This window comes from Triticum urartu, chromosome 2 (assembly GCF_003073215.2).
Source record: "Triticum urartu cultivar G1812 chromosome 2, Tu2.1, whole genome shotgun sequence".
NCBI lineage: Eukaryota > Viridiplantae > Streptophyta > Magnoliopsida > Poales > Poaceae > Triticum > Triticum urartu.
The window spans coordinates 605,776,811-605,789,620 of NC_053023.1; the positions used below are offsets into that span (position 1 = coordinate 605,776,811).

Here is a 12,810-nt window from a genome sequence, read left to right on the forward strand (position 1 = left end):
GCCGCCGCGTCTCCCGGGTTCGCCACCCCGGACGACACCGTGGATCTGAGCGGCGGCATGGAAGGCGAGCTCGGCTACGTCTACGGCGAGGAGGAGCAGCAGGAGCAGGAGGAGGAGGGCGAAGAGGAGGAGGAGCCGGCGACTGTTCCGGCGAGGAGGAGCAAGAAGAAGAAGCGGGCGGCCAGGTCCGACGAGCCGCGCATCAAGTGGGCGTCCAAGAAGGAGGAATGCCTCGCTGAAGCATGGAAAGTCGTCTGCCTCGACCCGACCACCGGCACGAACCAGAGCGTCGAGATGTACTGGGAGCGCATCAAGGCCGAGTTCGACGAGCGCAAGCCCACGCCGCCGCCAACCCGACTGATGAGGCCGCCGAGAACACCCGCAACACAGAAGCCACGCCGACGCCGTCCAGCGCAGAGACCCCGCCAAGCCCGCGCACGCCGACTCCGCCGACGCCGGAGGCCGACCTCGCCGTCTGATGCGCACGCGCCTCCTTTCTGTTTTTTGTACGCCGAACTTATGGCCGCGTGATCGCCGAATTTGTGGCGTCTATTTTATGAGCGGGAAACACTATGTTTGAATTTGCCGCGGCTGGGGGCGGCGTCTGGAGGCGTGGCTGTGAGTTAGGTCGCCCCCAGGGCCAACCTAGCGCCAGTTCGCCCCCAAGCCGCTTTTTTTCGACGCCCTGGGAGGCTGAACGGCTGGAGATGCTCTCATACCCATGAATCCTTGTGATGGCTGCTCGTGTGCGGCACATGTGAGGCGCCTCGTCACCAGGTTTGCCACATGAACGAAGGTACCTGTTTTGCCTTCATTGAGTCGTGAAATACCATGAAATGTGAAAGGATGGTTGTCAAGTTTACCATGAAATGTGAAAGGATAGTTGTCAAATATTTTTGCTCCAGTAGAGTACCGACATAATGAACGAGATTGTGGTGCACCACCTCGCAATGGCGGCACAGAAATTTTTTGTAGTGGGGGCAAATTAGTGGAGTGGGGCACTTCTACAAAAATATGAAATTCTGAAGTAACTTTTTGTGAAATGTAAGCAAACATTACTGAAGTTAACGTTTGAATATTTGAGTAGGGGTGCCCCTACTGGCCTCGATGTAGGCCCCCCTGCCAGCTAGTGTTCCTTTAAGCAGTGTATGACATGTTTGGTTGCCCGCAAGACATCCATGCAGGCTGGGGAGGGGGGGAGGGGGGGGGCAAATCTAAGTTGTTTATTACTTGTGATGCATGGAGAAATTGGCCCGCACGGTTCTCAAAGAACCCCACGGTTTGTCCCTTGGGGCGGGGGAGGGGGGCGAGGGGAGGTGGAGGAGGAGGCTCGAATTTTCAAGGAGCCAGGCTCGTTCCAAGAGGGATCTTGAACATGTTAGCGAGTTGATGTTTTGGTTACGCAGGGCCGGCATGCAGTTTATGTGCGGCCGAAATACCAAATCATGCACCTTGAAAAGATACTCCGTTCAACATCTAAAATCTGCACGACTGTCGTGTCAGTCAACAATTTCGCAGTAGCAGTACTATCGAACTTACCTTCCCAATTCACTTGGCAGTGCAATACAAAGAACATGTTTGAGGTTTTGCTCATATTTTATTTATTTTTAATTAAATTCTGAGGACTTTGTTCATAAATTAAATTCGTTCTGTGACCAAATGCATGGGGTCTCATTTGGCCATTTAACTTCGAACAAATATATGTCACAGTACTATTGATTTAGTCTTGTACATAATTTTAGTCACATAATGCATTAGGGGCATTTGCGTCTTTCCATATCCCTATTTAACACTGCTAGTGTACAAAATGAACTAGAGTGTCAAAGAAGTAAACAAATTTAACCCGAGTGTCAAAGAGGGAAGAAAAACTTTCTCAGAGCCAAATAGGGAATCACATTTTGAAGCAGTGTCAAATAAGGAATTCTCTCGTAGCTATTTGCACGTGGTGTGTTCTCCTCACCTTCCTCAATCTCCTTCGCCTAATCCCTTCTAATCTATACAATGGTGCTTCGATTTGAGATAAGCTCCACGCGAAAAAGATGCACATTGACGTTGGGATCCCGTTCTCATGATCGCTTCCTAATTTTGTTTACTGTTAATCCTCAAATTAGTGTTTATATTTGGCTTTTTAGATGATTTTTTTTTCAAATTAGTCACACCCGATCGACCGTCATAGATGAATATATCTTTATCTCCTTACTATACTTTGTCTGTGTGTACGTGAAGGTGTTTTGTTCATCCCCTCTCTCTCTCCCTCTCTGTCACCTATCCTCTTTATCATCTACTTTGTCGGTCCACCATTTCACGACGATGTCTACATGAAGAAGATGTGGATCAACAAAGTGATTCCATTCTGGCAATCGATTTCGAGTTTCCTTAATGGTAACTCCTCGATTTCATGTTCAAGTTTGAACTTATTTTAGACAAATTTCATCAAATTCATCAGTCAGTCAATTTTTTAAAATCTCCTTTGATCACTTAGTTTCATCTCGTTGTTCCACATGATTCTCATGTTATGAGTTTTTATTTGAATGCTCACAAATGAAATTGTTCAAGTGTGATGGTGCGAGTTAAGTTCACCGTGTAGGTGAGAGTAATTATCAGTGCAAGTAACCATCAGTGCGACGTAAAACAGACAACCGAACGTTGCATCTTGGAAGCACAGAAATACAACCAAATGCCGTGCTTGCGTTTCTGCATCTTGAGGAAGAGGCAATGCAATCAATCAAACAACTGCAAAACATGGCCCAGAACTCCTATCACCTAGAACAGGCTCTACCTCCACGAAACCGAAAAATGATGCAAGCATCCAAACAGGCCCATAGTGCCAACGTGCAGATTTCTCTGCAGGAACAACGTGCCTGTTTAAACTTTTATCTGCTGGCGTTTTGCCGGTGCTTCAGAAAGAGCAGAGGCCGCATGCTCATCAGCTCATGTTAGTTTTGGAGATTCAATACATATCGTTTTATTCTACATAAAATCAGAACGTTGAAATAAATGAAACCGCAGTTACTGTACGTAGTTCTCTGGCTAATACTAGCCCAGCACACTTGTAACACCGATTCAGTTCATGTTCCATAGTTCCAATATAGAACCGCCGATCATATTGTACAACGAGCAAATGGCAGGAAGAGTTTTATAGACAAAAAGCTTTACACTTGCAGGCCTGCGAGCTGCATGTCAACTATTGGAACCTATGTACCTTTGATTTGGCATCAGTGTTACAAAAGTGGAATATCTGTGCAAACGGAACCACCAAAATCTCCTTGAGTAAAAATGTACAACAACATGAACTAAATTAACAACGTAGGCACAAAGCTTACTACAAACACCAGAAACAAATTCTTCTAGTTCTCGACCCATTCCTATCTTTTTGACCCTTGTGGAAGGCTGAGATAGCAAGATGCACCGAAGCATACGTCATAAAAGATGCCAGCAGAACACCACCGGCAACCATCAACCCTAGCCTGACAAAGAAAAGAACATGCACAGGGGCTGATCAGTTACTGGCAAGAGAAACATACACACAAGATGCCTTTCAGACAGTTTGTGAAATATACAAATCTACATTTCTACAGGAGTAAGTCAGAATCCTTAAATCACCACCACTACCCTTTACGAACAAAATAGAAAAGGTCCGTGCTACCCCAAGATAATTATGTGGTCTAGGAAGTCCACACACACCCACAAGTCATAGCTCCCATACCAGCAACCCCTCCTATCCCCTCTCGGTGTAGTCCTCAATCCCAAGTTTTCAACAGTCCCTGTTCCTGTAGTCCTATGGAAATGCCGGGCATTGCCCCATTTTTACGTATTCAAGATTGGTGGGGTGTACTACCAGAGTTTCTCCCCCTTCTTTCTTCATATTAATAGGAACGAAAAGAGAAGGGCCAGTAAGTGTCTTACTTTGTAAATAATGCAGTTATACCCAAGATAGTTGGTGAAAATACAGTAATGATAGCTATGACAGCCATCCCTGTCCAGTAAAATGTCGCCTCCATGTCGAAGTCGGATATATTGCGCTGATGATGGCCTGCAAAAGACCAAGCTGTTAGATACCTAACATTTTAGAGAAGAAAGATGAACCTTTGCAAGAAGTTAAATAGTATAACATGCCTGTAGCCATGTGATTCTCTGATGAATCAGAATTGCTATATCCCACATGAGTTGCACTGATACTTCCCCATCGATAGACAAAACGGAGATAGCTACCAAACAATAAGAAGAATGCCACGAAGGTCCACTCAAACATCAGTAGCAGACCTGTCCATGGCATAATTTGTCGTGGAATGATAGTGAAAGCAAAGGCAAGAGAGACACCAGCAGACATAAAACAGATTAGCACAGCAATCGCCCCGAAATAAGAAGGCAGCTTCAGATGTGGCCCGTTTGAGATCTGTGGCAGTGTTAAACACCCATTAGGCCAATATAACATGATCGTCAACACATTTCGGTAAGAACATTAAGCTAAGTAACAAAATATAACTAGGATAGTAAATTCATATAGAACAAGATACCATCTCCCCGGCCCAGTTTTGTGCAGGGTGAACGCTTTACCAATATTTTCCAATATAAACATTATTTTATATTCTGGGACAACTTTATTAAAAATCATCATGAAGGGTGGTCCCTTTAGGCTTCATATTCATTCTTAAAGCTGATACATACATGCCCAATAGTCAACGTTCAATAGAATGTATTACAAGTGCAAAATGCAGAAAGTACCTTGGTTCATGTTAGAATGAAAAAACCTACTTAACACATGCTACAAATTCAGTGTTTGTTTGCTGTTGAAGAGGAGTAACTAACTCTTTGATTTGAAGTAGAAAATGTAGATGATGAAACACCAACTGCTGAATAAGATGGAAGTGCCTCTTCAGACTTATACTTATGACGGCCTCTTCTTGCAAACGCACATAAAGACTGCACACTTGGAAAATCCTTATAGTTCTGTCAAAAACATCACACCCATGATCGATCAAAGGTCAATAAACTCCTATAAGAACATGTATTATATCTACAAAGTTGAAAAAACTAGCAACATGAACTGTGATTTAACCTGAAAGCATGATTGGTAATAACCAAATAACAGCAGGCAGAAGGGAAGAATGAATAAAAATTTGACCACCAGCTGATCATGAGGGTTCCTTCCCCCACCGGTTCCCGGAAGAGATTCTTCAAGTTTTTGCCTAACATCCTGGAATCATACAGAGCATAAACTTATCACCAACATGCTACTAATTCACTTTCACAAAATATTACATATATAAGTAAAAAATAGATAAATGAGATGGAATTTTACCTGCCATATCTCCACAGGTTTTACAAGCCAAGCTGTCCACCAGTCCCAGGGTTTAAGGGGACCTAGTGTGTAGTGAATAACTCTAAGTTCCTTTTCATCAACCATCCACTACAACATAAATTAGACCATGAGTCCCAAACAAAGCATCATGCTCTATAAAACTCATGTAACTAACATCTAATGGGCACCCAAAAAAGGTTTGGTTTTGTACTTTTATGAGCACGAGACAACAAATAAGTAGTATAAAAATAAACACAGATATTGTCTTAGTTTGTGATATCAGTGACCTTCCATACATTCAAAAGACTAGAATAGTTGTGACTTGCATACCTTACTGGAATCTATTTCTTTGCAAGGACAAGGTTTAAATAACATGGAATACAGTAATGGCTGGCATATATATTTTTTACAGAGAAACAAGATAAGGCGCATGCAGTATCAAGTTTGCAAAAAGGTCATAATTAGTCAGATAAATACTAATGTGTTAGGCATTATCAGTGCACATAAAGAATATTACCTTGTTGGCTAGCATGTAAAGACCAACATCAGCATTATACAAGGTAGAAAGGCGCTGTGTCTCCGGTTCAGGTGTTAAAGGTGAGTCTGGCTCATACACGCGGGAGTTAGCAAAATCAGCATAATATGAATTAAGAAAACCTTGATCCCCTGCATTGATTAATTCAGCATCCCGATTAAATACAGCACATAAAATCAACTACAATGCTAAATATAATCATCAAAGGCCCAAAATAACTTCCAACTGGGCATCACAAATCTTTCCAAAACCATGGGCTAAGTTTCCTTAGACTATTTCGCATGATGATCGTAATGCCCTCCTCTATCTTGAACATACCCAGCGAGGGAATAGGTTTTGATGTTGAGGGGGGTAGTAGTGTCCTCGACATTAAGCATGATGGGGAATCATAAGAAGATGTGAGTACTCTACAAACAGGTTCTGCAGCCACAAGCTGTTAACACCTGAGAGTATTGATGGTGTGTATGAACTGCAAGTGGAGAATTTCTGCAGAGGATGGGATAGCTTGAGAATTGCCCTGGTGTTGCCATTGTAAACTTAAAAGAGGACCTGACAGTGCATGAAGAAGACTAACAAATCATCATAAATGCTGGTCAAAACAGGCCAAAGAGAGCAGCAGGGCTGAAAAATTCAGGTGTGATTGAAAGGTGGTGGATGTGCAACTGTCTACTATGTCCTTACGGACGCCTTAAAAACATACTGTCTATTTATGAAATAACTTTTGCTTACATGCACTAACATGCCAAATCTATGAAAAGTAACACACTGAAGCAAATAATTATTTACTTTACATTTTGTAAGTGTGAGAGCAAAGTCTCTGAAAGCACTTACCAAGTTACCCGTATGAAAAAAAAAACATTTTTCTTATATAATTAGTCTCTTCCGTTTAGGTAAGTGCGATCGCTCTCAAGTTTATTGCACAAGAATTCTTTTTTTTATATGGACCAGCATGCACTGAAATTTAATAGATGTGAGCAAACTGTTCACAGCCAATCAGCTTGTGTTCTCCAAACAATTGCCTGAATATAATAGGAAAAGAAGTGCATTGACCTCCAGTGTAGGAAGGCAACCGGTCTACTTGGCTAATCATATCCTTGAAAACAGTTTCAGATGGCTCCACAACCATCACTCCGGAATTCATTCTTTCAGAATGCTTCAAGTTCCCACAGAACTTCCCACACTTGAAAACATCCTCGATACTTTTTACAACTACAGTATCTGCATCAAGATAAACAACTGGGAGAACAGCAACCTTTTAGAATAGCAATACAAAAAATATGAGGAGAAAGCGATGTCAGAAAAAAAAAATACTTTTCAAGAACTAAAAAAATGATTTATCATTTTGAAACAGACGGACTTGGTGACGGAAATAAAGAAGCACAATCACTTAAATTATTATCGGCACGTACCCTTTTTGTAGCTTGTCATGTTGAATATCTTCAACTTTGTGTAGACACCCCAAAACCTCGTTGGTCTCACTTGGTTAGGATTAGCCAGTAAAGTTATACGCTTCACGATCCAACCATCAGCCTAGAATTTATCTAATGTTAGATTCAATACGGATTAGTTTGAAACATACACCGAAACTGCTTTGCAGGTAAGAAGATTGACAAATAATGTTCATTGTAGTGTGGCATCTTCTGAAGTGATTTTTTCTTTCAGGAATCTTCTGAACTACAGTAATACGGACTAGAATGACAAAATTTTCATCCAGGTCCACACCATTCTGCGCGAACCTATCATAACCCATGATGAATTTCGTACACAGATATCACAGTGAGCACCCCTAATAAACTCCTAAAGTAAGCAGCAACATCCTCCTTGCATCTCCATTTCAACCAGTTGGTTCAACCCCAAACAACTCTGCGCTAAAGCTGCTACTTCACTGAAGCACATTTAATCTACCGCTAAATTCGTGGGCGTGGGTAGTATTCAGCAAACCTCGAGGAGCTCCCGCGAGTACTCGGAGACGCCGTCGGAGACGAGCACGACCATGTCCCGCCGCGTGCCGGTGTCGCGGATGGACTTGCCCAGGACGCGCACGCCGAGGACGAACTCGTCGCCGTAGAGCAGCGTGACGTAGGCCTCCTCCGTCGCCGCCGCCGCGCCGGCGAGCAGCGCCGCCGCGACGAGGGCGGCCAGCAGGGGCCACCTGGTCGGCGGTGGTCCCATCGAGGCCCTTCCCGCGCGGGATCTCGCCACGGCGGCCTTCCAATCGGAGCTGCTCGGGATCGGGAGGTTGTCCAGTGCTATGGTGATCTTCTCATGGCGATGGCGATGGAGATGTGTTCGGTCAAATGAGTTCGTCCAGTTTGGACTTGTCACGGCGGCTCGGTCTGACGGTCGTCGAGGGAATGGGCCGTGGCGGGCCGCATCAGGCTCGGGCCCCGGGCCTACTCGGCCCGCTTTCGCTGCAGAAGCAGTTCGCGGCCTCTTCTGAGGAAGAAAAACTCACACGGCGACACATGCGACAGAAGAGGAGTTGGAATCCCCGCCCTCTGCGACCGGCTAACCCACATCCCTTCCCCTGCCGCCTCGCCGCCGGCCGCCGGCCGCCGTCTCGGTCGAACCGACCGGCCCAAAGGAAGAAGACGAGGCGATTCCTCTCCGCGTCGCGCCCCCATGGACATACTCGTAAGCGCAGCAACCTTACCGCGCAATCCTTTATCCCTACTCCCCGTGCGCCGCACCGCGGCTCCTCCCGGTTAAATTCTCTCTTAGTTTTGTGCGCCAATCTTCCGCAGGAGAGAATTCGCGGAGGCGGCGACAAGCCGGCCGCGATGGAGACGCCCCGGAGGCCGGAGTCGTGGGTGGAGATTTCAGAGTCCGTCTCGCGGCTCTGCAGCTTCGACGCCGGCGGGGGCGGGGCCGTATCTGTAAGCCTTCTGCATTTTCCCTTGTGGTTACTACTGTAGTTTTCTATGAACTTTCAGGCTTGCATCGTTTTTTCATCCTTGGTGTGCCGACCAGGATTACGCCCAACACGAGACTAGGATGACAGTGAAAAATGTTGTTTTCAGTTGGAATCAGATTAGATTTCCCCCTCTGGCACCTGAAATTGGAGTGCCAAATATCTGAATTCCCTATCTATTGTCGCAAGGGGCTCGTCACAAAATACATACTTGGCCAATATATTACTCCCTATATTCACAAATATAAGTTGTTTTGGATATTTCAATATGGACTGCATACGGACTGAAATTAGTGAACATACACACTAAAACGTGCCTGCATACATCCATTTCAGAAAATAGTTAGAACATCTTATATTTGTGAACGGAGGGAGTAACTTCTTACTACCTCCGTACCAAAATATAAGACGTTTTTTGTAGGCTAAACTAGCCACAAAATCGTCTTATATATTGATAATGAGGAAGTATTTTTCAAGAAAGAATCAATCATTTGGCGATAGAGACCAACATATCAATCATTAAATTGACTTAGTGTGAATAACAATGTGCCTGTTCGACTCTGTTGTCATTTCTGAACTTTAAAACTGTTATTATGAGCCTACTATAGTTTTAGTACTGCCCAGTTAAAAATGAATCTTGGAGCTAACACAAATAAAGGTATAAACAATAACCACACTGCTAGATGCTTCAGTTTACACAATAGTACAGTAGCTAATTTGTAGCACTGCTTCATCTTTGCCCTGAGTGTTATTTTTGATAGAAAGTGTAGTACATAGTTTGGTGTGATTGTTTAACTGATGGGACATGTTACATGTCATATGACCCTTTGTTCCAATGATACAATGGACTATGAACCTTCCAAATTGTTGTTTGAATTTGTTTACAGCAAGCAGCCTTTTCCCCTTCTAGGGAAATGTTTACTGCTTACCTAGATAACTAAAAATCTCAGTATGAGCAAGCATAATTGTGTAGTCAAAGTACTGGAATGTTACTTTCATGATAATTATATAGTTCAGTGTAAATTCTCTATTATCGTATTAGTTATAGCTCCTATTTTCCTGTAGGTAAAACTTATCCAGGATGACAGGATGGCACATGATAAGTTGGTTGATTCTTTCTTGAACAAGTTTTTTCCATCTGGTTATCCATACAGGTATGAGTTCCCGAATCGTTGACATTCTTGATACTCTGATGGACGACATTATTTGATGAGTTTTGCTCTTGCTCATGCAGTGTGAATGAGGGTTACCTAACATATACCAAATTCCGAGCACTCCAGCATTTTTCTAGTGCTATGCTGCATGTGCTATCGACCCAGGTCAGTTCATCTGGTTGCTGTTATTCGTTAGCAATAAGAGTCGTCATTGGATAATGTGTGTCAGTTCCATGAATTTGAGCCGCTTTCTAGATACTTAAATTATTTTTACCTACTTTGTTTGATGAGCAAACATGGTACCTTCTACTGACGGCCCGTGTGGGCTGCGGTTCAGTCTTTATTATTTGCTGCAGGTCTACGACCTACCCCTGCGCAAGCAACGGCTGTAAGTTGGGTAAGCATATGCTGACAGAGATGCTAAAGTTTCTAGCCGGTAGTACGACCGAAACATCTTGGCTGATTTTCTTTAACCATTTCAGATTCTAAAAGATGGAATGCAGCACGCAGGAAAACTCATCTGTAGCGGCATGGGGGCAAGAATGGATTCAGAGCCAAAGAGTTGGAGGATATTTGGTGGGTAATCATCATATTACCGTGTCACCCATTTTCTGATATTTATGCTTGTTTGTGTTCTTCTACTGAAATTTTCTTTCTAAGCTACATCATCGATGCCTCTTTGTTTTGGTGCCAGCTGATGTTCTCTATGATTTTGGTACTGCCTTGGACTTCATTTCACCACTGTGTCCGCAACTTTTTCTTGAAGTGGCAGGCTTGGGAAATTTTGCGAAGGTGCGAATTTAACTTGAATATGCTGCACTTCAAATGGCACGTATATTGCAATACAATCTTCTGTTCGACATTGCGTGTTTAATTTGTCGAGAGCTTACTCAAAGATAAAACGACTGTCCTCTGCGCCTGATGGTTATATGGAATGACTGTCGATTATAGGACGTTGTAAAAATGAACATATTTGTCCAGATTTTCTGCCTGAAAACTGAGCTGCCATCACAGTGATATCTTATTGCTTGTCATTGTAGGGAATGGCTGTGGTTGCTGCCAGAGCGACAAGGCTACCAATATATTCATCTTTTGCGAAAGAAGGCAACCTTAGTGACTTGTTTGCTAAAGGGGAAGCCATCTCGACACTTTTCAATGTTATGGGGATAGGAGCTGGCATTGGATTATCATCTACAGTATGTTCAACGACTCAAGGAAAGGTACATATTTGCAATAATACACTTGTTAAGTTACTCTGTTTCATTTTATCAGGGAAGTAAACGAAGTAAAAAAAAGTGCATTACGTGAATTAGATTAGAGTGGTCATTACATTGAGAATGAGAACGACCATCAGAATCCGGAACTTATTATGTTGAGAACTTTTTGTTTGGTACAAGCTTCTAATTACTATATCAAATTTCTTGCAGCTAATCATAGGCCCATTGCTTTCTGCTGTGCATATATGGGGAGTGGTGCAAGAGATGAGAGCAACTCCTATAAACACACTTAATCCACAAAGAACAGCAATGGTGGTGGCTGATTTTATCAAGGTTTCTTACGTTTGACCTGTAACTGTAAATGCTTCCTGTTTTCCGAATTACTACAATACTAATTCCGTTCCTTACTCTGCAGAGCGGAAAGGTTTCAAGCCCAGCTGAGCTAAGATACAGAGAAGATCTTCTGTTCCCTAACCGGTTAATAGTAGAAGCAGGAAGCGTGAAAGTCGGGCAACCACTTCGCAGGGTTTTGAGCCCACGGCGTGTCGAAGAGCTGAGGTCTATTTTCCCAAACGAGAAATTTCTGCTCACCCAAAAAAGCGACAAGGCGTACATGGTTCTTGAGCAGAGCGCAACCGGGGAGGATGCGCTGAGGGGGTGGCTGGTCGCTGCCTTCGCTTCGGAGATGGAGAGATCAGGCGCTGGACCACGTGACACGGTCCTGAACGACGCCTATCAGAAGATGGAGAGCGTGTTCCCCGTGTTCGTTTCGGAAGTCAAGAGCAGGGGCTGGTACACAGGCCAGTTCTTGGATGGAAATCACAGTCGGATCGTGTACGCGAAATCTGAATGACCGTGCTGGAGGAAGAGCACTATCGACCACGACGCATGTGGTGCATCCCGCCTGCGATTTTTTTTCAGAGTTGCAGAGTTCAATTTTGTTTCACGAAAAAAAAGGAGTTGTTTGTAGAAAACCGTTTTCTTTTGTCTTCCGTCACTCATAGGGTCGCCACTCTATCTTTCTACCTTCAGTGCAGTGTATGTATGACAGAAATGAGTGGATGCTTTGTCTTCAGAACTTCCTGAATCATACATGAAATGGAGAGCCAACATGATGCTGGCGTAGTGGATGACATAATCACGCGATCACTGGACTAGTCCACGGCGAAGCCATGTACTAGGTTTCTCTAGCCTATCAGAGTAGGGTGACATAGTCACCACGAGTTGAACTATCCTGCGATCGGGTTAATTTCCAAGTTTGAGTGAACCACGTCGTCGACCCGTCGTCTTGCAGAGCGCGACGGGCGGACGCCGGCGGCTAGACCGAACGGTGCAATTCAGCGTACGTGACCGGCCGACGGGTGAGCTGCGCAGGGCAGTAAAAAAATATGTACCGAAAGGCGATCGAAATTACCGTGGACTGCATGCTCTGCTAAATCCAAATTTGCGGTCGCGCGCTGAGGTTCGGGCGCAAGAACGGACGAAGGCACGCACGCGCGCGCGTTTTGGCTGCTGAAACCATCAACGGCTGGGAGAGGATATTGGACGATGAAAAAAGTCGAGCCTGCAAAGGCAAAGAGTCCATGCTAAGGCCAACCACAGCCTTTTCTCTGGCCTAACAAGTTACTACATCCTACTTGATGATCACTATCACTTAGAGAATTGATGGTGGATTGACCCTGGCTGGAGTC

General features: G+C 44.2%; 2 protein-coding genes across 3 annotated transcripts; one reads left to right on the plus strand and one right to left on the minus strand.

Moving 5' to 3' along the window:
• Positions 1-3,067: 3,067 nt before the first annotated feature.
• LOC125539143 (inositol phosphorylceramide glucuronosyltransferase 1-like) lies at positions 3,068-8,149 on the minus strand. Of its 2 annotated transcripts, none has more exons than XM_048702512.1 (10): positions 7,779-8,149; positions 7,247-7,367; positions 6,888-7,073; positions 5,820-5,968; positions 5,303-5,410; positions 5,060-5,197; positions 4,810-4,950; positions 4,115-4,396; positions 3,907-4,028; positions 3,068-3,467 (listed from the first exon to the last, which is right to left on the minus strand). In XM_048702512.1, the coding sequence occupies exons 1-10, from the start codon at positions 8,007-8,009 to the stop codon at positions 3,323-3,325; spliced, it is 1,623 nt and encodes a 540-aa protein (XP_048558469.1). In that variant the 5' UTR covers positions 8,010-8,149; the 3' UTR covers positions 3,068-3,322. The 2 variants fall into 2 exon arrangements, with proteins under 2 accessions (XP_048558469.1, XP_048558468.1); XM_048702511.1 differs by having other exon boundaries at positions 3,907-4,033; positions 4,117-4,396; positions 7,779-8,148.
• Positions 8,150-8,293: 144 nt separating this feature from the next.
• Positions 8,294-12,231, plus strand: LOC125539144 (protein root UVB sensitive 2, chloroplastic-like). Its single transcript, XM_048702513.1, has 10 exons — positions 8,294-8,471; positions 8,582-8,713; positions 9,814-9,902; positions 9,983-10,067; positions 10,240-10,299; positions 10,385-10,478; positions 10,597-10,694; positions 10,943-11,122; positions 11,330-11,452; positions 11,535-12,231. The coding sequence occupies exons 1-10, from the start codon at positions 8,460-8,462 to the stop codon at positions 11,970-11,972; spliced, it is 1,311 nt and encodes a 436-aa protein (XP_048558470.1). The 5' UTR covers positions 8,294-8,459; the 3' UTR covers positions 11,973-12,231.
• The last annotated feature ends 579 nt before the right edge of the window (positions 12,232-12,810 follow it).